This window comes from Aegilops tauschii, chromosome 2, assembly GCF_002575655.3.
Source record: "Aegilops tauschii subsp. strangulata cultivar AL8/78 chromosome 2, Aet v6.0, whole genome shotgun sequence".
Classification (NCBI taxonomy): domain Eukaryota; kingdom Viridiplantae; phylum Streptophyta; class Magnoliopsida; order Poales; family Poaceae; genus Aegilops; species Aegilops tauschii.
This window is the reverse complement of record NC_053036.3, coordinates 586,835,786-586,863,195: the sequence shown is the minus strand read 5'-3', so window position 1 is coordinate 586,863,195 and position 27,410 is coordinate 586,835,786. Positions and strand designations below refer to the sequence as shown.

At 44.3% G+C, this 27,410-nt stretch overlaps 1 protein-coding gene across 2 annotated transcripts; it reads left to right on the top strand.

Annotated features, from left to right (window-relative positions):
* The first annotated feature begins 17,802 nt into the window (after positions 1-17,802).
* On the top strand, positions 17,803-21,435 carry LOC109744781 (G-type lectin S-receptor-like serine/threonine-protein kinase B120). 2 transcript variants are annotated; one of them, XM_020303928.3, is made up of 7 exons: positions 17,803-19,283; positions 19,593-19,688; positions 19,767-19,951; positions 20,072-20,282; positions 20,385-20,622; positions 20,750-20,900; positions 20,978-21,435. In XM_020303928.3, exons 1-7 carry the CDS (start codon positions 18,026-18,028, stop codon positions 21,269-21,271), a joined length of 2,433 nt encoding a protein of 810 aa, XP_020159517.1. In that variant the 5' UTR covers positions 17,803-18,025; the 3' UTR covers positions 21,272-21,435. The 2 variants fall into 2 exon arrangements, with proteins under 2 accessions (XP_020159517.1, XP_020159521.1); XM_020303932.3 differs by having other exon boundaries at positions 17,819-19,283; positions 20,750-20,837.
* Positions 21,436-27,410: the final 5,975 nt, after the last annotated feature.

The following is a 27,410-nucleotide window of genomic DNA, read 5'->3' as shown; positions in this document are numbered from 1 at the left end:
TTTTGGAAACTAGTGACATGAGTGTAATACATTTTCTGAAAATGAGTGTAATGTGTTTTTTGAAACTAGTGAATGGGTGAAATCTATATTTCGGAAATGAGTGCAGTGTGTTTTCTGAAATGAGTGAAATAAGTTATTTGAATAAAAGTGAAATAAAAAAACCAAATTTTGCTGCGAAACTAATTTTTCAGTGTTTGAAACTAATAGTTTTAATGAGCGGAATACATTTCAATATATTTCGTAAATTTGCAGTGAAATTGCTATTTGCAAATGAGAGTAATGTGTTTTATGAAATGTGTGAAATCTATTTTTGAAACGAGTGAAATGGTTTTTTAATTGATATTAGCGAAACAGTCAATAACGCTTTTATGAAATAGCGGATCAATCTTATGTTTTATAAAAGCGATTTAAAAGATAATTGAAATATAAAAATAAAAAATTAGTGAAATAGGTTATTTAAAATATGTGAAATTGACTATTTCAAACCATCTAAGTTGTTGTCCACATATTTCACTCAATTTTTCAGTGTGTTTGTCAAGGTGCTTATTTCCCGCACCAAAATATGTGAAATTAGTTATTTGAAATATGAGAACTTGGTTTGTTTCGTTGTGTTGAATTTACTACTACATCAAATATATCAGTATCTTTGTGAGTTCCATATTCCAGTTTGTGAAAATGAGCAAAACATTAGAAAAAACTTTTATGAAATAGTGAAACAATTTAGTGTTTTATGAAAGTGATTTTGGAGATAATTGAAATATATAAAATAAAATATATTTAATACATATCCGAAATTGATCTTGTTATGAAGGTCATGTCACCACAAATTCAAATATACAAAAAGTTTCAATAATGGACATTTGGTTCAAAAGATATGAGTCATTAAAAATATGAGGATAAAAATAAAATGCATGTCATATGTATGGCGTGAGTGAATGCATGCATGCACCGTTGTCTTCACTCTAACTCTCTCTCTCTCTTCTGTAAAAGCTGACACTATCTGACACTAGTACATGTATTGCTATGTGTAGCACTAGTAGAAAACAGAGCTTTCGTTCGGGCATGGCAAGCCCATTAGTCCCGGTTCAGTCACGAACCGGGACCCATGGGGGCATTCGTCCCGGTTCGTGAGCCCAGGGGGCCGGCCGGGGCCTCGTGGGCATTGGTCCCGGTTCGTATGGAACCATTTGTCCCGGTTTGAGGCACGAACCGGGACTAATGGGCCTCGCTCCTGGCCCACAACCATTGGTCCCGGTTCTTGGCATGAACCGGGACAGAATGCCCGGATTTAGTACCGGTTCTAGCCACGAACCGGGACAAATGAGCTGCCTATATATACCCCATCGCCGCAGCAGAGCACTCCACAGTGCTCATTTTTTCTGGCCGTCGAGGGGAGGGCATTTGGGTACTCTAGCTCACCTCCTATGCACATGAGGTGTTCGATGAAATGTCTGAGCCACACTATTTAATCTTTCTCCTCTCGAAACTCGACCTCCGAGCTCCATTTTCCCCGAGATTTGTCTAGGTTTAGCGGTCCGTCACGTCCCGTCCCCGTCTTCACCGCCGTCGATCGCCCGCGCCGATCTCGTCGCCAGCACCACTATGGTGAGCCTCTTGTTCTTATCTTCTTTCGAAAGAAAAAAATTCTTACTTCAGATAGATACTTGTCTAATTTTGTTACCTTTATTATTCCTTCTTATTATATAGTGCGATGGTTTTGGTATCCGCCCCCGTCGGCCCTCGTCCTGTCTATGATTCGGATGTGGTATATATTATCTTTTTATAACTATTTGGTTCATTTATTGTTTATGACAATTATGTCGACCAACGTGACATAGATTTTATTTATCTAGGAGGTGGTTGAACCGGAAAGTCCAACCGACCCTATTGTCGAGAGGTTAAATTTAGTTGAATAAGAAAACAATTACTTGAAGGAAAAAATAAAAAAAATTGAGGAGGAGAAGATGATATTGGAGTTGCATGTTGCGGATGTCGTCGATGATCACAAGATCAAGATGGATGCAATGCGCTTGAAGATTACAAAGATTAGAAAATATGCCATTCATACCGAGGCTTGGTATCATTATGTCGTTGGATCAATTGTTACCTTGGTTGCGATTATGATCGCATTTGTTTTCGCATTGAAATGTTTTACATAGTTTCAATGTATGGTTTAATTAATTAGATGCTCTGGAGAGCTATATGTTGTTAGATGAGAACTATGTATGTACTTTGGTTTTAATGTGATGATGAACTTCCACTAGTAGAAAAAGGGGGCTTTTGTCCCGGTTGGTAAGGGCCTTTAGTCCCGATTTTTGAACCGGGACTAAAGGGTCGTTACTAATGCCTCTCCCCTTTAGTCCCGGTTCTTACACGAACCGGGACTAAAGGCCGTCCACGTGGACGCACCCTGGAGCTCCACCTACCAACCGGGACTAAAGGAAATTTTATGATTTTTTTTTGAAATTTTTTTTGCGAATTTTTTTTAATTTTTTTTTTCAAATTTCTGAATTATTTTAACCTCTAATCTCTAATCACCACCCCTCATCACTGCTCAATTTATCCTCTAATCTCTAATCACCCCTCATCATTCCAAATCATCTAACTTCCCGGACGGTCACCCATCCTCTCACTACTCCAGCCTGAGCACGCTTAACTTCCGGGTTCTATTCTCCCTCGTTTCCAAGTCTGCACTTGTTGTTTTCCTGACAATAGTAAGATGTCAATTCTATTAACCCTCAGGAATTTAGCTTGAGCATGAAGTGACACATTTCACTGTTTGAGTTTGAAACTATTGTTTTAAAAAACAATAATTATTTACTAACACTAATATTTCTAGAATAATTAGTTTGACCATTGTTTGACCACAGTTTGACCAGATTTGACCAAAATTCAAAAAAACTGAAATAATTATTTAGTAACACTAATATTCTAGAATAATTAGTTTGACCATTGTTTGACCACAGTTTGACCACAATTTGAATTTTTTTGAATTTTTTTGCCTCTCCAGATCTTAAAAGCCCCGTATCTTTTTTTCTGTTAGGTTTTTGAGGATTTTGAAAATGTTTAACGGGGTTCCCCCGGTTAAATTCGGATGTAACTTTTCGAGTAGATGATTTTTCATATAAAAAACTTTTTCATCCGAGTTCGTATGCAAAAGTTATGCCCATTTTAAGAAATTCCAGAGAGATTTTGCAAATAAAGTCGAAATTCATATTTGTTAATTTTTCCCAACAACTAGACCACATATCACATGGGAAACTTATTTTATTTTATTTTTTTGACATTTCCATCATTTTCTTTTGTTTTTTCTAAAACTGAAAAGGCGGTCCACAGGGGGGGGAGGGGTAGAGTTTGAAAATGGGCCCTTTAGTACCGGTTCGTGCCATGAACCGGTACTAATGCCTCAAAGCCCATTAGTACCGGTTGGTGGCACCAACCGGTACTAAAGGTTAGACCTTTAGTCCCGGTTGGTGCCACCAACCGGTACTAATGGGCATCGCACCCTTTAGTCCGGGTTCGTGGCACCAACCGGGACTAAAGGGCCCAGGTGAACCGGGACTAATGCCTTAGCCGCACGAACCGGGACCAATGCTCACATTAGTCCCGGTTCGTGACTGAACCGGGACTAATGTGAAAATTGCCCTGTGACGAAAGCCCTGTTTTGTACTAGTGTTCTATTAATTTGGTCACTTAATTATCTATTCATGATGTTCTGTAATGGTTTTTGACACACTTAATTATATATAATGCACGCAGATGAACCGGCAATGGATGTACGGTGACAGACACACCTCCGAGTACATTAAGGGCGTGCATGATTTTCTCGAAGTGGCTGAGGCAAACAAGCAGAATGGTTTTATGTGTTGTCCATGCCCTACATGTGGGAATACGAAGTCTTACTCTGACCGGAAAATCCTTCACACCCACCTGCTTTACAAGGGTTTCATGCCACACTATAATGTTTGGACGAGGCACGGAAAAATAGGGTTTATGATGGAAGACGGCGAAGAAGAAGAGGACGATGACAACTGTGTGCCCCCTGAATACGGTGATGCTGCAACGGGGGAAGCTGCTGAAGATCAAGAGGAACCAGACGATGTGCCCAATGATGCTGCAACGGAGGAAGCTGCTGAAGATCAAGAGGAACCAGTGCCCGATGATGATGATCTCCGCTGGGTCATTGTCGATGCAAGGACGCAATGCGAAAGTCAAAAGGAGAAGCTGAAGTTCGATCGCATGTTAGAGGATCACAAAAAAGGGTTGTACCCCAATTGCGAAGATGGCAACACAAAGCTCGGTACCGTACTGGAATTGTTGTAGTGGAAGGCAGAGAATGCTGTGCCTGACAAAGGATTTGAGAAGATATTGAAAATATTGAAGAAGAAGCTTCCAAAGGATAACGAATTGCCCGACAGTACATACGCAGCAAAGAAGGTCGTATGCCCTCTAGGATTGGAGGTGCAGAAGATACATGCATGCCCTAATGACTGCATCCTCTACCGCGGTGTGTACAAGGATCTAAACGCATGCCCGGTATGCGGTGCATTGTGGTATAAGATCAGACGAGATGACCCTGGCGATGTTGACGGCGAGCCCCCCAGGAAGAGGGTTCATGCGAAGGTGATGTGGTATGCTCCTATAATACCACGGTTGAAACGTCTATTCAGAAACGAAGAGCATGCCAAGTTGATGCGATGGCACAGTGAGGACCGTAAGAAAGACGGGAAGTTGAGAGCACCCGCTGACAGGTCGCAGTGGAGAAAAATCGAGAGAAAGTACTGGGCTGAGTTTGCAGCTGACCCAAGCAACGCATGGTTCGGTTTAAGCGCGGATGGCAATAATCCTTTCGGGGAGCAGAGCAGCAATCACAGCACCTGGCCCATGACTCTATGTATGTATAACCTTCCTCCTTGGATGTGCATGAAGCGGAAGTTCATTATGATGCCAGTTCTCATCCAAGGCCCTAAGCAACCCGGCAACGACATTGATGTGTACCTAAGGCCATTAGTTGAAGAACTTTTACAGCTGTGGAATGGAAACGGTGTACGTACGTGGGATGAGCACAAACAGGAGGAATTTAACCTACATGCGTTGCTGTTTGTAACCATCAACGATTGGCCCACTCTCAGTAACCTTTCAGGACAGACAAACAAGGGATACCACGCATGCACGCACTGTTTAGATGACACTGAAAGTATATACCTGGACAAATGCAGGAAGAATGTGTACCTGGGCCATCGTCGATTTCTTCCGACCAACCATCAATGTCGAAAGAAAGGCAAGCATTTCAAAGGCGAGGCAGATCACCGGAAGAAGCCCGCCATGCGTACCGGTGATCACGTACTTGCTATGGTCAATGATTTACACGTAATCTTTGGAAAGGGTCCCGGCGGACTAGCTGTTCCGAATGACGCTGAGGGACACGCACCCATGTGGAAGAAGAAATCTATATTTTGGGACCTACCCTACTGGAAAGACCTAGAGGTCCGCTCTTCAATCGACGTGATGCACGTGACGAAGAACCTTTGCGTGAACCTGCTAGGCTTCTTGGGCGTGTATGGGAAGACAAAAGATACACCTGAGGCAGGGGAGGACCTGCAACGTTTGCATGAAAAAGACGGCATGCCTCCGAAGCAATATGAAGGTCCTGCCAGCTACGCTCTTATGAAAGAAGAGAAAGAAATCTTCTTTGAATGCCTGCTCAGTATGAAGGTCCCGACTGGCTTCTCGTCGAATATAAAGGGAATAATAAATATGCTAGAGAAAAAGTTCCAGAACCTAAAGTCTCATGACTGCCACGTGATTATGACGCAACTGCTTCCGGTTGCATTGAGGGGGCTTCTACCGGAAAACGTCCGATTAGCCATTGTGAAGCTATGTGCATTCCCCAATGCAATCTCTCAGAAGGTGATCGATCCAGAAATCATACCAAGGCTAAGAAGTGATGTGGTGCAATGTCTTCTCAGTTTCGAGCTGGTGTTCCCACCATCCTTCTTCAATATCATGACGCACGTCCTAGTTCATCTAGTCGACGAGATTGTCATTCTGGGGCCCGTATTTCTACACGATATGTTCCCCTTTGAGAGGTTCATGGGAGTCCTAAAGAAATATGTCCGTAACCGCGCTAGGCCAGAAGGAAGCATCTCCATGGGCCATCAAACAGAGGATGTCATTGGGTTTTGTGTTGACTTCATTCCTGGCCTTAAGAAGATAGGTCTCCCTAAATCGCGGTATGAGGGGAGACTGACTGGAAAAGGCACGCTAGGAGCAGACTCAATAATATGCAGGGACGGGCATTCTTGGTCTCAAGCACACTACACAGTTCTACAGAACTCTACCTTGGTGACCCTGTATGTCGATGAACACAAGAACAGTCTGCGCTCCAAACACCCGGAGCAGTGTGACTACTGGATTACATGTGAACACATCAGGACTTTCAGTAGTTGGTTGGAAACACGTCTCAGAGGTGACACCACTGTTTGTGATGAGTTGTACTCGTTGTCCAGGGGAACATCTTCGACTGTATTGACTTACAAAGGATACGAGATAAATGAGAATACATTTTACACGATCGCCCAAGATCAAAAGAGCACCAACCAAAACAGCGGTGTCCGCTTTGATGCAGCAACCGAGAGGGGAAAGGACACATATTATGGTTACATAATGGACATATGGGAACTTGACTACGGACATGATTTTAAGGTCCCTTTGTTTAAGTGCAAATGGGTCAATCTGTCAGGAGACGGGGTACAGGTAGACCCACAGTACGGAATGACAACAGTGGATCTGAACAATCTTGGGTACACTGACGAACCGTTCGTCCTAGCCAATGATGTGGCACAGGTTATCTATGTGAAGGACATGTCTACCAGACCGAGAAAAAGAAAAGATAAGGAAGCGAATACATCATACGATGAGCCAAAGCGCCACATAGTTCTTTCGGGAAAAAGGGACATTGTGGGAGTGGAGGGCAAGACAGACATGTCTGAAGATTATGAAAAGTTTCATGAAATTCCTCCCTTCAAAGTCAAGGCTGACCCAAGCATCCTGATAAACGATGAAGATTATCCATGGTTACGGCGCAATAAGCAAATGACACAAGCGAAGAAAAAGTGAAGACTTTCTCCCGCAACTATTATGATGATACCATGCCAACTTTGTAACAGACGAGTATGATACCATTGTCCGTTTTGTACACGAAGTGCATCTAGTTTTTGCCGTAACCCTCTTAAATTTCTTGCCCGTGCTATGTGGATGAAATGATGATACCATGCCAACTTTCAACCTTTTCAGAGTTCATTTGAAATGCTTCTCAATTTTAGGGTCTTATAGCTCAAAATAATTAGTAAATGCATGAAAAATGGTGCATGAAAAATAACAAATAAAATAAAAGTAATTAGAAACAAAATAATATAAACTTTATTAAAATATATAAGTAGAAACAAAATAAAATAAACTTTAATAAAATTTATGAAACTAAAATTAACAAAGTATTTTCTGTTCAAAACATTATAAGAAACCTCTAGTATTATTGAAACTAAAATCATATAAAATTGATGCAACTAAAATTATCGAAGTATTTTCTGTTCAAAATCATTAAAAGCAAAAAAGAATTTTCATAAAGAACTTTTTTTGATAGAAACTTTAATAGCAAAAAGAATTATCATAAAGTAAAATAAATAAGTAATTAGAAACAAAATAAAATAAAATAAATAAGTATTTTGTTGTAAGTAGAAACAAAATAAAATAAATAAAGCAAAAAAGAAAACAAAAAACTGGGAAAAAATAAAAAATGCCACCTACTGGGCCACCACGGCCTGAATACGACTAGAAACCCATCCATGGGCCAGGATTCAGGCCCGCAGAAGGCCCAGCAGGCCCACAGGCATAGCAGTGCAAGATTAGGCCTAGAGGCCTGCAGTTCAGAGGAGTTCAATGGAGATGGCGGGGCAGGGCTTATAAACAGGTCATGCCGCTCCTCGGCTAGCGAGGTGGGACTAAACATCCCACCGCACCGCGGCTTTGGCAGGCGCAGGACATTGGTCCCGGTTGGTGCCACGAACCGGGACCAATGCACACCTTTGGTCCCGGTTCGTGGCACCAACCGGAACCAATGCCCCCCTTTAGTCCCGGATGGTGCCACCAACCGGGACCAAAGGCCGCCGCTTCCCGCCCTTTGGGCTGCTGAAAAGAGACCTTTGGTCCCGGTTGGTGGCACCAACCAGGACTAAAGGGGGGCATTGGTTCCGGTTGACCTTTGGTCCCGGTTGGTGGCACCATCCGGGACTAAAGGGGGGCATTGGTCCCGGTTGGTGCCACGAACCGGGACCAAAGCTCTGGGTATATAACCAACACTTGTGAAAATTTTCATCTTCATCTCGCAGTTGCCTCTGACGACCCCTCGACGGCATCGACGCCGCCAGGCTGCCCCGACGCCGCCCGCCGCCCTCGCCGCAGTCGTCGCCGTCGCCCGCGCCCTCGCCGTCGCCGCGCCCTCGCCCGACGTCGTCGCCGCGCGCCGTCCCTGCCCCGACGCGCGCCGCCCCTGCCCCGCGCCCTCGCCGTCGCCGCGCCCGCGCCCATCGTCGCCGTCGCCCGCGCCCTCGCCGTCGCCGCACCCTCGCCCGACGTCGTCGCCGCGCGCCGCTCATGCCCCGATGTATTTTTTAGATATATGTATTTTTTATGTATGTTCATATATGTATGTATGTATTTTTACATGTTTTTTGTATGTATGTATGTATTTTTTCAATTGTAATGATGTTTTAAAAATACATATATGCAAAAGTTAGATTTTTAGAAAAGTTTTATCTATATATGTTCTTTGAGTGTGGGTACTGTCATGAAGTTGGAGTAATTTTTGTGGTTGTAAAAGAGTTAGGAAAATTTAGAATGTGCGAAATATGTCAAAAATGTTTTTTTGTTCATAGAAAGTTTTTTGTTCATAGAAAGTTTTTTGTTCATATACAGAAAGTTTTTATATATGACTATGGATATATGAGCAATGATGATCCATGGATGTATGCATTGATATATATGAGAAACGATGTTCATAGAATATTTACCAAGTATATATGTATTTTTGTTCATAGCATTTTTTTCATTTATATATGTATGTGGCTATAGATGGATATATATGAGAAATGATGATCCATGGAAAAGTTTTATATATGCAAAAGTTACATTTTTAGAAAAGTTTTATATATCTAGCTAGGAAAGGAAGAAGAAGAGAAAGAAGGAGTGGGAAAACGAAAATAATAAGAGGAAGAAAGGAGAAGAAGAGGAGAGGAAGAAGAGAAATAAAAAAGAAGAGGAAAAAAGAAGAAAAAGAAGAGGAGAAGAAGAAAGGAATAGAGGAGAAGTATTCTATTTTTTCTTCTTCTCCTCTATTCCTTCCTTCTTCTCCTCTTTTTTTCTTCTTTTTTTCTTCGATCTTCTCCTCTATTCCTTTCTTCTTCTCCTCCTTTTATTTCTTCTTCAATCTTCTCCTCTATTAATATCTTCTTCTCCTCTTTTTATTTCTTCTTCGTCTTCTTATTTTTTTTATCGGATATGTCGTTGTCGATATACCCCGTGTCCCGATAACTTCAACACGAGGGGGGGTCAACCTACCCCCTCCCCGATAACATTATTTTCCCATGTATGTATGTCATCGTTGTCGATATAACCCCCTCCCGGATAACTTCGACCGTGATAACTTATACCATGGGAGCACCCCCCAGCCCTCTCGCTCGACCAATACTCTCGAGGACACCCAAACCCTAGAAAAAAACGATGTCGGTCTCCTACCCCCTCCCGCCGCGCCCCTACCCTTGCAGCGTTGCCGAGGCCACCCCAAACCCGGAATAAGCTAGGTCTACGTTTGCACTAATATATCCACCTGCTGTCATGTTTGTGTAATAATTGCCATGTTGTAATATTTGCAGAAACAATGGAGCACGGACGAGACGAGGAAGCAGAAGAGGTGTTGGGGGACATAATCTTAGCCGGAGGTGATATCTTGTCGTATCTTAACGACAATGATGGTCTGGAAGAACAGGGTGAAGAAGCAGGCTATGGTGATCGAAGAGTGGCGGAGGAAAGACATGATTATGATGGCTCCGGTGACCCAATGCTGGTGCAAGAAGGAGCCCGTGGTGACGGCTCCGGTGACCGAACAGAGTCCGGCCAGGTAAATATATTAGTTAATTAAGCATGTGCTGACTAGCTAATTGATGCATTCATTATTTTGGTATGTACACATATTAATTAACTCTCGTCTTTCTTCTTTTTTCTAGCCCTCCGGATCGAGCACAACTTCGGTAAAGAGACGAGGCCCAAAGAGAAAGTTGCGCTCGGATGAAAGGTTTGAGATCACAGCAATCGCGCGCGACGGCCAACCGGTTGAACCCATCCGGACAAAGGATGCATTTGCTGCTCAGTGCGGGGTTCTTGTTGGGACAAGATCCCGATCAGCATCCACCAATGGTATAAGCCTAAGAAGGAAGACCCTGAGGTGTCTTATGTCAATGATATGCAGAAAGATGATCTTTGGACTGAGCTGAAGGCAAATTTCACCCTACCGCCAGAGGAGGATCCGGAGAAGCCAGTTAAAGAGCAATTAATCAAGTCTCATGCTCTTAAGAAGATGGCAGACCTATTCAGGAGGTGGAAGAATGAGCTGAAAACGTTTGTCAACAAAGAAGAGACACCAGAATTCATCGGCCGGTATGAGAAGATCAGAGATCACTGGCCCGCATTTGTGGCCCACAAGACATCAGAAAAGAGTAAGAAGATGTCAGCGACAAACAAGAAGAATGCTGCGAAGAAGAAGCTTCACCATCACACGGGGTCAGGTGGCTACCTCAAAGCCCGGCCTAAGTGGGCCAAGACTGAGAATGATCTGCTTGATAAAGGGATCGAACCACAGACAATGAACTGGCCAGACCGTTGCCGGACTTGGTTCTTCGGGGCTGGCGGAAAATTGGACCCTGTATCAGGGAGGTGTGTTTGGACGGACAAGCTTTTGAGAATACCAGTCAAGAGGCTTCAGCACTATATCGTTGCAGCGCAGGAAGGGACGTTCGTTCCAGACAGAGAGAACGACGAGCTCACAATGGCCCTCGGGAATCCTGAGCACCCTGGACGGACACGAGGCACACCAGGCTCCGTTCCATGGAAGGCTGGTTTTCCGGACGCAGGCGGTTACAAAAGCCAGGAGAGGAGGAAGAAAGTGGAGCTGACCCAAATTCAGAAGCTGCACGAAACGGTTCAAGCGCTAGAGGAACGAGACGGCAATCGACATGCCGAAACTACCCCCGAAGCTACCCCGCCATCTTAGCGGAGAAGCAGCATGGCTTCCACCGAGCTGCTTCAGCCGGAGCATGTCTTGACGGCTCCTGCTAGCTACCTCGTGGATGCTATCATGGAGTCTCCACATTGCCACCTTATGACGCAATGGCAGAACTTCAAAGTCAAGGCGGTTGTTGGCTCTGTTTTACCTCCTGAACCCGGCGCAACCTACCACTGCCGGCCGATTCCAGAAGGATATGCTAGGGTGATGGTGGAAGAAATAACGGAGGGATTTGAGGACCTCTAGCTTGACCACCCTACCGGTGAAGGGGAGACTCGGCTGGGTTCTGCTCTGAAGACTCCATGCCTATGGCGGAAGGAGCTCATCAACCTTCCAAACTGGACGCCTCCGGCGAGTAAGAGCACTCCGCCTCCTCCTCCGCTCCTCCTCCGGCGAGTGATCAGGGCACTCAGCCTCCTTCTCCGGCGCGTGGCGGCACTCCGCCTCCTCCTCCGGCGAGTGATCAGGGCACTCAGCCTCCTTCTCCGGCGCGTGGCGGCACTCCGCCTCCTCCTCCGGCGAGTGATCAGGGCACTCAGCCTCCTTCTCCGGCGCGTGGCGGCACTCCACCTCCTTCTCCGCCTCGCCAGCAAGGGCGGAAGAGACCCGCCGCCGCTCCGGCTGCTCCGACGCGTCGTAGTCCTTCTCCTCCACCTCGTAAGCAAGGAAAGAAGACAGCCGCAGCCGCTCCATCTGCTCTGCCGGCGTCTAGCAGTACAGCCAGAGGCGGGAGGCAATACAGATTTGGTCCTTCTTTGAAGACTCCAGAGAAGTTACCATACGAGAGGACCGAGGAGGAAACCACGAAGATCGTGCGAGCCGAAGTGACGAACTTCTTTGAAGGGGTGAAAGCAAATAAACATCCACCTCCGGAGGAGAAGGTAGATCCGGTGAAAGCGAAGAGCACTTTGGCTGCCCTGACAAAACCACCAAAGTCTCCGCCGAAAGGCAACTATGAGCGCATTATTGCAAAGACATTTGCCGAAGCGGAGCGGTCGGGAAGTACTGTCAGTGATGAAAGGTTAAAAGAACGACGAGCTGGGAAAAAAATTGCCCAGCTCGGCGAACAAGCAAACCAATCGTGCCCCCCGCTCAAGGTGTCTAGCGACATCGTCTCTAATGATCCGAGGATGGTGCCCGGTTATAGCAATCTTGGAGATTACCTGGCCGACGATGTACATTATGATATCTTGGAGGTGGACGAACACAAATACCATTACGGGAAGCCTCTCGTCAAAGATGAAAGGTCTCTAACAACGATGATGCAAAGATTACATGATTGGTACATGAAAACCTGCAGAGAGTCTGGGGGGACGAATACTTTGACGCTGAGAGTTAAACCGGAGCATGACCTCGTTGGAATTGAACTATTGAATGTTCCATTTGAGGAGTTATTCCAGTTTTTCAATCAAAAGGCCCTCGATAAATCAACGATCACTTGCTACTGTCTGTAAGTAGTATTACTTCTGTCATTAAGTCTCTCTATATAGGTCAGCTCTTTCATTGCATGTATTTATAATTATCCTCACTATATTATGCAGATTGAAGATCGCTGAATTGAAGAAAAGACAAATCGGTGATATTCGGTTCATTAACACAAATCTCATAGATGCAACTGAGGTTAAATATCATGCCGAAAATACCGAGGCCAACTTGCTACGATCGTTGGTAATAAATGAAAACAAAGATATAATACTCTTTCCTTACAACTTCAAGTGAGTGTTACTGTCTTGTGCATATTCGGTTTCCCTTATTAGTCCAGGTTATAGTAATGTAATTGATGACTTATGCATGCGTGCGCAGCTTCCACTATATTCTCCTAGAGATTAAGCTTGAGCAGGGAGTAGTAACCGTCTTAGACTCGAGACGAAAAGATCCCCAGGACTATGCGGACATGACTCAAATGCTTGAGAAGTAAGTTAAATCGATCATTATCCACCATATCAGCAACTTTGTTCATTTCCTGATATCAAGTAATTGTTTTCTTTGTCTGGCAGGGTTTGGAGAAAATTCACCAAAAAAGCTCCGGGACTGCCGAAGAAGCTGCAATTTAAACACCCGAAAGTAAGTACTATAGTAGCATGTTCCGCGCATCTCCTAGTGATTCAAGCGCTAGTTTCATCAATACCATTTAGCATGCTTGCTTATCAGTTTGATTGACCTCTATTTCTTGTAAAGTGGTTGTGGCAGGAACCCGGGAATAATTACTGTGGATACTACGTTTGCGAGTCCATCCGCTACACGACCTGTGAGCGGGGCTACTCTGACGAACAATATGAAGTGCCTAAGCAATAATATTCACAATTTTATTTTATTACCATCATTTGTGTTGAGTTTCATTTATTCATATATATATGTATTGACCCCCTTCTTCAAATTAGATCTTTCGGATGCGGGATGAACTCCTAGCACCAGATCGTATGCGAGCAATTCAAGAGGAATTGGCGGCATTCTTCCTTGACCACGTGATCGCTGAAAACGGAGAATACTATGTGGACCTTGTGTTCTTACAATTTAATTAGGAGATTATATTGTTAGAGATAATTATTGTATATATGTAGCCGGTAGTGTCGGATAGATATACGAGAACTTGTTGTTCGACCAATCTCTCGGAGAAGGAGAGGTGGTCGATATCACTTCTCTCTGTATGCATATGTTCATGACGATCTTCTGTTTCCTTCATTTGATTACTAGCTAGCGTGTCTAGTCCTCTCCATACGTATATAGTACGTAGCGTCGACCAAGCACGGAGATAAGAGAGGACACTTCTCTCTATTAATTAGCTAGCTAACACAATATATGAAACACCTAAATTAACCCCCCAAAATCCCCAACCCCCCCCCCCCCCCTTCAAAAAAACAAAAACCCCAGCCCCTGAAATGCTGACGCGTGGATGCCTATTGGTCCCGGTTAGTGCCACCAACCGGGACCAAAGGCCCTCCTGCCTGGGCTCGCCGCACCGGCCACGTGGAGGCCCATCTGTCCCGGTTCGTGTAAGAACCGGGACTAAAGGGTTAGGGCATTAGTAACGACCCTTTAGTCCCGGTTCAAAAACCGGGACAAAAGGCCCTTACCAACCGGGACAATAGGCCCTTTTTCTACTAGTGTAGTCTGATATTTGAAAATAGAGTATAAACCTGCATGGATCTTGACGAAAACGACGGACGGTGGATTGCTCACCGGTACATCCCTGCATCGGTAAAATTATTTATTCGATTCGTGCCCGCATTACTCTGCCGAAGAGGTAGAGGAGGAAGTATAATTGCGGCGACCGGCGGGGATTTGGCCGACGAATCGGTGGATAAGTAGAAAAATATCCGCCGCCTAACTGGCCGTTGGATGGACGCGAGGATGGCCATCCGATCTACCCATCCACGTGCATGACCTTCCTTGCAACAAGAGCGGTGTTGCCGAAACATTTATAACAATAGACGTCCGTCCTACCGTCCTAGCTAGTCGAGGACCTTTGCAACAACTACCCTGTTGTGCTTAGGGGGTTTGCAACAAGGACCTTGTTGCAAAGGTCCGTCGAGACTACACGCCACGCGCCTAGGCGATGCCGCTCGCCGGAGTTGCTCCTCCTCCGCCTCAGACCCGCGAGCAGCCGCCAGCTCCACTCCAGCACAATGACGACTTCTCATGTCGGGCGCTCCTTCCGCGTTTTCTGCAACTGGAGCTATGTTTCTGAAACATGCATCATGTTGCAAGGTCTGACCACTCACTATCTAACATGAGGCGCTCCTCCGACGCTTTCTGTAACTCGGACTATGTTTCTAAAACCATGCCATTTTTGCAAAAGAAAAAAAACTTCATCATCGAGCCATTTTTAATCTTCGTGAAACAAGACGTCTATTGCAGAAACGTTTTGAAACAAGACCCCTGTCGCAGAAAAAAATCTTCACCACCAAATCGTTTTTTCTCTTTCTGAAACTAGTTCTGTGTTGCAGAAATCTAATGAAATAAGACCCCGAAAATCCACTGGCGTGCTCGTCCACGCGTGCTCACGGTATCTCCAAGCGTTGTTTCGCGATGAGATCTGGACTGGTCGCCGTAGTTAAGCCGTATACGCGGGACAGTTAATGTGTACGGATGGGACATAGCCGTGACGCTCGTTAGCCAGGACAATGGACGGACGTCGAGGTACTGTACGTCGTGGCCACATGGAGGTAGTATTCTCACATGCATAGTTGGTCAGTCCGAGCGCAGACCAGCGATCAAGCAAGCATTACGAAAGGTGGCAATACTTAGGGCACCGAATGGGAAGTCTGTTTTTTTGCTTTCATTTTTGAATGAAATACAAATGAACACCGCAATTGACAAAGCTGACATACCATCGCAAGTATTTTTTGAGAACAGGAACATATTTTGAAACCAGAACAAATTTTGATGTGCGAATTTTTTTTCCAAACACGAACATATGTCAAACATAAACATTTTTGTGAAAAAATGGGAACACATTTTGAAACCTGAACAAAATTTTAAAGTGGGAACAAATTTTCAGAACTCAATTTTTGTAAACATAAACTTTTTCTGATAAAATGGGAACAAATTATGAAACCTGAGCAAAATCTTAAAGTGCGAACAAATTTTCAGAACTCGATTTTTTTTAAACATAGACATTTTCTTTGAAAAAATGGGAACAATTTTTTAAACCTGAACAAAATGTTAAAGTGCGAACACTTTCTGAAAATCTTAAGAATGGGAACAAATTTTGAATTTTTGTTCGCACTTTAAAATTTTGTTTAGGTTCCAAACTTGTTCGTCTAAAATTTCTTGTTTTTTAGAAGTGTTAGCACTTTAAAAAATGTCCAGGGATTTAAAAAATGATTCATGTTTTCAAAAAAAATTTGTTTTTCATAAGATGTTCGTAATTCCCAAAAATGTTCACATTTTTGAAAAAAAGTTTGGAATTTGAAAATGTGTTTTTTTCTCTTTATGAATATTCGGATTTCAAAATTGTTGACAATTCAAGAAAATGTTTCGAAACATTTGAAAAATATTTTCACAATGCTTGCCAAGCTTGTCCTATTTTTTCTAACCTACCATTACTCACATTTTCAGCTAATACCTTCTCACCAAGCTTGTTTTTAGATATTCCATTTTCAACAACCTTTCGGCATTCGACGTCGTAATACTACAAGCAATACAATGCTTGCCTTTCCACGGGCCATAAATATTAGTACTATTTTTACATGTCATCTTTTTTTGCAGCGTGGCCGAATCATACTTTGCTGGTCGCACCATGCATGCTTAGACTCTGTACTATCACACTTGTGTTAGCTGACTGTAATGATCCAAGGAGTTAAAAGTCAAGACGCTGGGAAATGACCAAAAAGCTAACGTCATGATGACTGAGCCACGCGTTTTAATCAGAGTGGTGCAGAGATCGGATTAAATCGTCGGCGTCCTGTACAGTGGGAACATGTGCACGCTGTGCCGTGACGGCATCGTCATATCAAACGGCGCCTGAGCGTTTACCACTGTTCCACTGTACGTAGCCCACTGCTACCCTCTACGCTCGCATTCAATGCATCGCACCACACGTCCTTGTTCGATTCGCATGCCTAGCGGGAGCAGGCGAGCTCGTGAGCTACATCGCCGCTCTCAACAAGACCCTTGTTACAGAAAAAAAAAACTGCCCGCAAGACTAACTTGTGGCCGGCGTTTGATCGGGACTGATCTGACGGCTAAGCAAGCAGCGGACGCTGCGCCTGCATCCGCCGGCTGAAGGGCAGTGTTTTCCGAGCGAAAATGAAAAAATAAAGGAAAGATGGAAAGGAAAAACAGAATAAAAGAGAACCATCCCAAAACCGGGAACAAGATAGATAAGCAGCGACCCGCGCGCCAAATAGGATCCCCGATCCCCCTAATAAAAAAACGCAACCAATCCCTCGAAAAGAAAATTCTGGACCAGCAGCAGCCACCCCAAATCCATTCGGCTCGGCTCATCGAACTCCTCGAGCAATCCGGGCGCGAATGGGGGAGCTACGGCGTCGTTCCGATTCCAGTCCACCGGCGGGAGGCGGGGGCGCCGGGGTTCGCGTGGGATGCGGGAGCCGAGAGCAGCCGACCCGGCCAGGCGGCTCTAACTGGCGGCGTCGCTCGACCTATCCGACGGCGCCGGCGAGCCGTTCATGGCGGCGGTCCCGGAGGACGACGCGACGCCCGTGGGGCGGCAGTACGCTGCGAAGAGCAGCGAGCCGCCGTCGACGGTAGCAGCTGCACGGCCTTTTGGATTTGGATTCGGTGTCGGTGCTTGCAGTGTGTGTTCGTGGCGGCGACGCATGGCTGTTGTTCTGATAAAACAGACAAAGTTGAGTTTTTCCCATCCCATTTCCATTATCAGCGTCTTCTGATTTCGTTAACATTTGCGTTGGCATTATCTGAATTCTGAACCAAACACCTCCTCGTGGTCCACGGCAAGCGACGCGTTTACAGAGCGAGGTTTCCCCCCTGTCGCACTCTCCAATCTGAAAGCCTGGCAGCCATTTTTCTTTGCGCGTGCGGCGACCTTGGGAGACTTTGGAGTCAGGTCTCCTGCTTTCTTGGCCTACAATATTACTACTCCCTTGTAGCTATGCGATGGGTTGTCCAGTTTCTAGTTTATCTTCCAATTCCATCTCTGCAGCCGGACTGGTCTGAAGAACCACATACCCCTCAATCAGTTTCTTGCTGGTTTCTTGCTGGAAGATGTGGAAGATGGCCTTTAGGGGCACTTCTTGTGTTCCAATTTTGATCCTCCCATTGCTGAGTTCACTCTGCCAATCCGATGACCAGCTCACAGATGCAAAACCGCTCTCCGCCGGCGACATGCTCGTCTCCAAGGGCGGGGACTTTGCGCTCGGCTTCTTCTCCCCGAACAGCTCCAACACAAGCTTGTACCTTGGCATATGGTACAACAGCATCCCTGGCCGCACCGTTGTATGGACCGCCAACCGCGACTATCCAATCGCCGCAACTTCATCTCCGATGCTCGCCATCACCAACAATTCCGACCTGGTGTTGTCTGACTCCCAAGGTCACACTCGTTGGGTGGTGAAGAGCGGCATCACGGGCGTGGGAGTTACTGCGGTGCTGCGTTCGTCGGGGAACTTTGTCCTCCAGTCTCCAAATGGCACATCCATATGGCAGAGTTTTGATTACCCGACAGACACCATTCTCCCCGGTATGAGGATCTACCTGAGCAAGAGGGCTCGTGTTGTCAGACGCCTAATTGCTTGGAAGGGGCCCATTGACCCATCCACTGGAGATTTTTCTTTGGGCCTTGACCCCAAATCGAACCTTCAGTTCGTCATTTGGCAGGGGACCATGCCCTACTGCCGCCTCAGTATGCTAAATAATGAGTCGGTCGGCAGTGGCATATACCAGAACACAATCTTCACCGAAGTTGTTACTGGAACAGGGGACGGGTTCTACTATAAATTCCTCGTCTATGAGGGTTCACCTTATTCACGCCTTATGCTTGACTACATGGGCGTGTTCAGGTTTCTTATCTGGAATAACCGCTCATCTTGGGCGACCGTCACCGAGCACCCCGCTAGCAGCTGTGACCTCTATGCTTCATGTGGCCCATTCGGCTATTGCGACAGCATGGGGACTGTCGCAACATGCCGTTGTCTCGATGGGTTTGAACCCGCTGGTCTTAACTTTTCGAGCGGATGTAGAAGAACCAAGGCACTGAAATGCGGCAAGCCAAGTCATTTCGTGCCCTTGCCTAGGATGAAGGCCCCTGACAAGTTTTTACATGTCCTCAACAGAAGCTTTGACGAATGCACGACCGACTGCAGCAACAATTGCTCATGTACAGCTTACTCCTACACAAACTTGAGCAGTAACGGCGCTATGGCCGACCAGTCAAGGTGCTTGCTTTGGACAGGGGAGCTTGTCGACACAGGGAAGTATAGCAACTATGACGATAACCTGTATCTTCGGCTTGCCAACTCTCCTGGTATGCACCACTCCATTCTAACCTTTTATTATCTTGGCACTTAATGTTATCAAATCAACACCAACATTTAATCGTGGGGCATCTACTAAATACACGAACTTAACAGTATAGCAGTAACCGCTAAATACTTTTTTGCCTCCAATAATTTGGTGTGGGGGTAAGCAGTAGATATATAATTATTCTATACGAGCATAATGCAACATACTCATGGTAACACATTTATTCAGTCCACGGATCACTCATGGTTCTGTAAATTATTTTCGCTTCAAAAAGAGCGATGTGCTAAATTTATACATGATTCTTTTGCAGTTCGAAATAATAGCAAATTGGTAAAAATTGTAGTCCCAACCATGGCTTGCGTGTTGATACTCGCATGCCTCCTTGTCGGGATATTCAAATACAGAGGTATAATAAAAAAATGCCCCTCGTTTTCAAAATTGCGCCTCATTTTGTGAGTGTTAATAACAATGTATTGATCTTTAGCAAGCAAACGAAAGAAGTATGGAATCCACAATGGAGCAATGCTAGGTTACCTTAGCTCGTCTAATGAGATTGGAGGTGAACATGTGGACTTCCCTTTTGTTAGCTTTGAAGATATTTCCACTGCAACCAATAATTTCTCTGACTCTAAACAAATCGGAAGTGGAGGTTTCGGCAAAGTTTACAAGGTAACAAAACGCTTTGCATCCACGATTTTAGTAGGAAATACTCTGTTTTTAAAGAACACTTTTATCTATGAAAAAAATTGCTATCATTGTTTCACAATTTAGGATGATGCAATCATGCAGGGAATCCTTCAAGGGGACAATGAAGTTGCTATCAAGAGACTTAGTAAGGGTTCTGGGCAAGGGATACAGGAGTTCAGAAATGAGATAATTCTGATTGCCAAATTGCAGCACAAAAACCTTGTTAGACTTCTTGGTTGCTGTATTTTTGGGGATGAGAGGTTACTTATATATGAATATTTACCAAACAAAAGCTTGGACGCCTTCCTTTTTGGTATGTGCAGACTTCTGATACATATTACAAGTTTTCGATTAGCCAAAATGATATCACAGATCACTAATGATAATATACTTCGTGTATTATTCATCTTTGGAGATGATACAAGACAATATGTGCTTGATTGGCCTACACGCTTCCAAATAATTAAAGGGGTGGCTAGAGGTCTTCTTTATCTCCATCAAGATTCAAGATTAACTATAATTCACAGAGATCTCAAACCAAGCAACATCTTGTTGGATTCCGAAATGACTCCCAAAATATCAGATTTCGGTATGGCAAGGATCTTTGGTGGAAACAAACAAGAAGCAAAAACTACCCGGGTTGTTGGGACATAGTAAGTAATTCAAGCAACTGGCCACCTTTCAATATTCCAATTTCTATTGTCTAGTTATCCCATATTATACATTTGTTTTTTTCCCGCAATTTTTTTTATACATTTGTTTTTAAAATTGCCTAAACAGTGGTTACATGTCGCCTGAATATGTTATGGGAGGTGCCTTTTCTGTAAAATCCGACACGTATAGCTTCGGTGTTCTTCTCTTGGAGATTGTAAGTGGCTTGAAGATCACCTCATCGCAACTAGTAGAGAACTTTGTTAGCCTCACAACTTATGTAAGTATAAAGAAATGAACAGAATTTTAATATGTCAAACATTGTAACTTGCTCATCAGTTGGTTCTATTGGCTCAGGCATGGAGACTATGGGCAGATGGAAAAGCAACAGAACTGGTGCACTCTTCGTTTGCTGAGAGTTATTCACTTCATGAGGTTGTACGGTGTATTCAAGTCGGTCTCTTGTGTGTTCAAGACCGTCCGGATGATAGGCCACTCATGTCATCGGTTACTTTTATGCTGGAGAATGAAAGTGCGTTGCTCCCAGCACCAAAGCAGCCTGCATTTTTTGCTCTACAGAATTTCGAAACTGAAGAATCAAGGGAAAACTCTGTGAATGCAGTGAGTATCACAGCAGTAGAGGGGCGTTAAGCGTTATATATGCAAATTTCAGTATCTGAAGCCGTAAACTTTACGATCTACAGATATTTCGAATGCGATTTCTTCAGTAAGCCGTTGCGTTGTAAACAGAAAGGCTGTGAATCGAGAACAACTTAATTCAGAATGCTCTATTTCAAACAAATGATTTTCTTGCATCTGCAGTGTCTTGCTCATTGATGTTATTGGTCCGAGATCCCTCTACTGATTTTCCTCATGGTAATGCCTCTCTTGCCCTTCACTGTAGGCACTGTATCATCCTTTTAATAGTTTAAGTGCAACAGATATTGTGCCTCCAGAACATAATCACATGGTACTTTTACCTCTTCTGCATTTAGCTTGAAAATTTCACGAATCCATCAAGCTTGTGCAACACTCTTTTCTAGTGATCATATATGGTGTGGCATGAATTGTTTTGAAATATAAATTAATGTTTGCGGCACATTCTATTATTCAAAAAAGGCTTTGTATCCTTGGAACATTCTAGGTCGTACATACGTAGTATTCTTGAAGGCTCTCGTAGACTTGCGGACTGCGTCAGCACCGGTAGAAATGTTAGGAGGTCTATCATCTGTTTTCGTTGATTATTATCTGACAGACTAACCCGAGTTCAAAGTGTTTTTGGACGACGGCCTAGAATGGCGTGCACAAAGGGAAGCCGATGCTCCTCCGTGTCATTTCAGAGTCCCCCTGCTGCCCTCCTATCCGGCCCGGGGAACACGTCGCCGTAGTTGCGGTGCCTTTGATGCGGGAGACCGGCTTCAGTCTACCCACACCGTCACGCGGCTCGTCAAGCCGTGACAGAAGCGACTTCACTGCCAATCCCTTAGAGACCTCCTAACCGGCACTTATCACGCGCCAGGTATATATCTCGCCCTTTTTTTAGGGGTAGGTATATATCTCGCCTACAGAGAGATGCATGCCCGGCCCGCTGAAGGGTTTTCGTCGTGCTTACTACAGTAAATGACCGGCCCATTTGTTGCTCCCACGCTCGCTGCCTTTCAACCCCTTCGCTTCGCTAGTTCGTTCATTTTTCCTTTTTCGTGTTTTTCATTTTCTTCCGAGATTTCTCTATTTCTTGAATGGTTTTCTTCAGTTTTCCATTTTTCTTCTTTTTTTCTCATGTTTTATTGTTTTCACCTGTTTTCTTTATTTAGACTAAAAAACATGTTTTCTTTATTTATTTAATCATTCTTCAGTCTTTTTTTTCTCTTCATTTTTCTTCGGTTTTTTTTCTTTGACTTTTCTTCATTATAAATTTGGTTTCTTTTGTTTTTCATTGGTTTTCTTCTGCTTTTCTCTCATTGTTAGTTACACTTCGGTTTTGTTTGTTTCTTTCTTCGTTTTCTTCGCTTTTGCTTTTTCGTTTATTTGTTTTCCATCGATTTTCATCAGGTATTTTTTCTAGAACACATGGTAACTTTTTTCCGTACAAATACATCATTTTCTTATAAATCATAAACACATTTTATATACATGTTAGAAATTTTATAAATACATTATTAACATTTTTTGAAAACTAATATTTTTGGATATCTTCTTTTTTTCATACACATTGCACATTTTTTGGTATATATCTAATACATTTTTCTAATAGACGTCTGCATTTTTCGAATACAAGATTAACATTTTTAATGCATCATCACCGTTTTTCCACACACATTTTAACATTTTTAAAATGCTTAATTGTCTTTTTACAAATACAAGATTAACATTTTTTATACACATTCTTCATTTTCGAATGCTAGAATAACATTTTTTAGTACATGGTCAAGATTTTTTTATACACATTTAACATTCTCGAATGCTAGATTAACATTTTTTAAATACAAGATTAACAGTTTTTGAATACAATATTGTTTCTATACACGTTTAACATCTTCAAATGCTTGATTAAAAAAAGTTTTTTGACACATGGTCAACATTTTTTCTATACATATTTACATTTTTCAAATATTTGATTAACATTTTATGAATACATGGTCAATATTTTTTCTATACACATTTAGCATTTTACAAATGCTTGATTAACATTTTTCAAGTACAATATTTTTCAAACGCTTGGTTAACATTTTATAAATACACAATTAACCTTTTCCATACACATTTATATTTTGTGTATACATGAGAAACATTTTCTCTATATGCATTAAATATTTTTCAAATGCTTGGTTAATATTTTTCTCAAATGATTTTACGTAAAGTGATTTTTTTAATATATATTTTTAGAATATTGGAATATAAATAAAAGTAAAAAAATGAAAGCAAATAACAAAAACAAAAAACATGAAAAAACAAAAAAAATTAGGTCTCGGCCTCCCGTGCGCCTGGGTCGGCCCATCTGGCTCCTCGCTTCAGGTGAGTCTTCCATCAGACTCGCTAGAAGCGAGGTATAGTCGCGCCCCAATTGGAAAACTGGCGTCTGAAAGACGTCCATCTGGGCCGGCCCACATATCTCTTAATCGCTCTCCCTCAGCTTCGTTAGTTTTTTTATCAGCTCATACGCTTCGGCTCCCGCTCGTTCTTGCCTACTGGTTTGGGTTCCACATGAAAACACGCAGAAATCCAATGGTCCAACGGGCGTCTCCTAGGGGGTTGAGCCCTGTGGCGCCGCTCCGGCTCGCCGCCTGAGGGCCAAAATCGTGATATTTAAGCCGGACGGTGACCCCCAGCCCTAGACGCATCTACTTCCCTCCCTCTTGGTGCCGCCAGCCCGAGCCGCATCTACTTCTCTCCCTTTCTGCTCTCCGACCGCTGACACCATGGCTTGACAGAGAGTGACCACCTATGATATGTTCACACTGGAGCGGTGCCTCCAGCTGCTCGAGGAGATCCGGGCAAGCAGCGAAGCCTGGATCACAGCCGACCTGCCTCTGGACTCGACGGAGCCGCAGGAGCAAAGAGGAGGCGGAGCAGGACCCCCAGCCCATGGAGGGGGTGGATCCGGAGGAGGAGGTGGAGCACGCCCCCCAACCCATGGAGGGGTAAATCTGGAGGAGGAGGAGGATCACGCCGTAGAGGAGGCGGCTATGGGCATCACCATGGAGGACGCCATGGCGGAGTTCAAGATGTCCCAAGAGGAGGAGGCGGCGGAGCAGGCGGCCATTGTCGGTGTCAAAACCGGCGGATCTCGAGTAGGGGGTCCCGAACTGTGTGTCTAGGATTGATGGTAACAGGAGACGGGGGACACGATGTGTACCCAGGTTCGGGCCCTCTCTATGGAGGTAATACCCTACTTCCTGCTTGATTGATCTTGATGAATATGAGTATTACAAGAGTTGATCTACCACGAGACCGTAATGGCTAAACCCTAGAAGTCTAGCCTATATGACTATGGTAATGTGTGTCCTTTCCGGACTAACCCCTCCGGTTTATATAGACACCGAGGGGGTCTAGGGTTTTACATAGAGTCGGTTACATAAGAAGGATTCTTCATAATCGGTCGCCAAGCTTGCCTTCCACGCCAAGTAGAGTCCAATCCGGACACGGGTACAGTCTTCGGCCTTCATGTCTTCACAGCCCATCAGTCCGGCCCATGGATAATAGGCCAGACGCCCGAGGACCCCTTAGTCCAGGACTCCCTCAGTAGCCCCCGAACCAGTCTTCAATAGCGAGGTGTTCAGCACACAAATTGTCTTCGGGATTGCAAGACGGGTTCCTCCTTTAATGATCTCCAAGTAAAGTATTCGACCATTGATCCAATGTCGCTCCCCTCGGCTTCTGTGCGTTAAATAACTTCGTCTTCCACGCGTCAAGCGAAGGTGGAAGGTCAGGGTATTTTTGCAGATAACACCCCGTCCATGCAAGGAAGAGCGGCTATTAAAGAGATCGGATCCTAGATCCATCGGGCACCACCCAGAGAAAATCCCCGGAGATTGTTCAAGAGAAACCATTCCAGATGGCTAGCGTCCCCAGCTCCTCCACCCGTTCCGGCCCAGAGAGAGGCGAGTGGGAGAGGTGTTCAGTGTCCCACATCCAATTGACGAAGTTGCAAACGCAGGGATTTCTTTCTCCTGCAGATCTAGTCCCTGTCCGAGCGGGGCTAGACTTTTTCAACGGTGAGACTCAGGCAGAGGACTTTCCCAATCCATCCGGGGGAGAGCGAGTATATTTCATCCCCTACCTGCTAAGAGGCGTCGGATTTTCCATCCATCCACTATTAGGAAAAGGCCTATAGATAATATGAACATTAATGGCGCACCACACATGTGGTGCGCCACTACTATATAGCAGTGGCGCACCATGTGTTGGTGCGCCATTAGTGTCCAAATACTAATGGCGCACCACATCCACGGTGCGCCACTACTAACAATTTTTTTTTTCAAAACTAGTAATGGCGCACCAGGGGATAGTGCGCCATTACTAGTTTTAACTAGTAATGGCGCACCACACCCTCGGTGCGCCACTACTATTTTTTTTATTTTTTTCAAAACTAGTAATGGCGCACCGTGGGTGTGGTTAACTAGTAATGGCGCACCACACCCACGATGCGCCATTACTAGTTTTGCCCAAAAACCACCGACTGCACCCCCCTCCCTCCCCCCTCCCCCGTGGACCGCCTTTTCAGTTTAAAAAAATAAAAGAAAATGATAGAAATGTCAAAAAAATAAAATAATTTTCGTATGTGATATGTGGTCTAGTTGTTGGGAAAATTTACAAATATGAATTTCGACTTTTTTTGGAAAATCTCTCTGAAATTTGTAAAATGGGCATAACTTTTGCATACAAACTCGGATTAAAAAGTTTTTTATATGAAAAATCATCTACTCGAAAAGTTACATCCTAATTCAATTAGGGGAACCCCGTTGAACATTTTTAGAATCCCCAAAAACCTAACAGAAAAAAGTTACGGGGCTTTTAAGATCTAGAGGGGAAAAATGGAAAAAAATTCAAACTTAGTAGTGGCGCACCATTTGCTAGGTGCGCCACTAGTAACAGAAAAAAAATTAGTTTTGATATTTTTTAAAAAATATTCAAAATATGATACGTAATATGAATGAAAGTTTAAAATATTTTTTCAAAATTTCAGCACACTCATGAGCATGAACAAAGTCCTAGACATCAACAAGGTTTAATAGGATTGATATGCTAGATATATCAACAAGTGCGTGTTAAGTGAGCTGGTGCTGGGGTTGGATAGAACTCTGAAGTTAAGCGTGCTTGGGCTGGAGTAGTGTGAGGATGGATGACCTTTCGGGAAGTTTGAGCACGGAGTTCAATTTGACTTGAGATTAAGCATATTGACCCAAGATTAAGCCATGGTGACCCAAGATTAAGAAAAAAACGAAAAAAGAAATTTGAAAAAAAAATTGAAAAAAATTTGAAAAAATATTGTTAGTAATGGCGCACTTCTATGTGGTGCGCCATTAGTATCTCGTATACTAATGGCGCACCGTGTGATATACTAATGGCGCACTCCCTGGTGCGCCATTAGTATCTGGTATAATAATGGCGCACCAGGGGTGGGCCATTAGTATTAATTACTAGTGGCGTGATGCTAGTGGCGCACCTGTAGTGCGCCATTAATGGCCAAAACAGGTGTGCCACTAGCAGGCCTTTTCCTAGTAGTGATCCGTTCCTCCGAGGGCTTCTGGAATACTATGGCCTCCAGCTGCACAACTTCACCCCTGCCTCCATTCTGCACATTGCGGGTTATGTCGCTTTATGCGAATTATTTCTGGGCATTGAAGCCATTTTGAGCTGTGGAGGAAATTGTTCTGTCTTGTCCCACGCAATCATGAGGGGTCTATATTTGAGGTGGGCGGAGCCGAAGTGTGGCGTATCGCCGATACCGGATATCCGTCCGGCACACCAAGGAAGGCATCTGAAGAATGGCCTTCTGAATGGTTCTATATTGAGGACGTCGCACTTCCTGACCCGGTTCGAAAGGGTCTTCCTGAATTCGCGAGTGTTCCGCTGAAGAAACGCCACAGTTGGCATCCCCGGAGTCTTGAAGAGGATGACAGCGCAGAAGTTCGTCAGCTCCTGAGCAAGATAAAGACGCTCGCTCAGTCTGGACTTACAATAGTCGAAGTTATGGTGATTTCCATAGTGCGAGGGGTTCAGCCACTTCAATACAGAGGGCTGCCAATGTGGCACTATAACGGAGAGGATGACGCCTCCCGCTGTGGCC

Coding starts and splice junctions, on each gene's coding strand:
- LOC109744781 (XM_020303928.3), top strand. CDS start 18,026: ATGTGGAAGATGGCCTTTAGGGGCACTTCTTGTGTTCCAATTTTGATC. Junction 19,284..19,592: donor TCGGCTTGCCAACTCTCCTG/GTATGCACCACT, acceptor ATTCTTTTGCAG/TTCGAAATAATAGCAAATTG. Junction 20,623..20,749: donor ACCCGGGTTGTTGGGACATA/GTAAGTAATTCA, acceptor TTGCCTAAACAG/TGGTTACATGTCGCCTGAAT.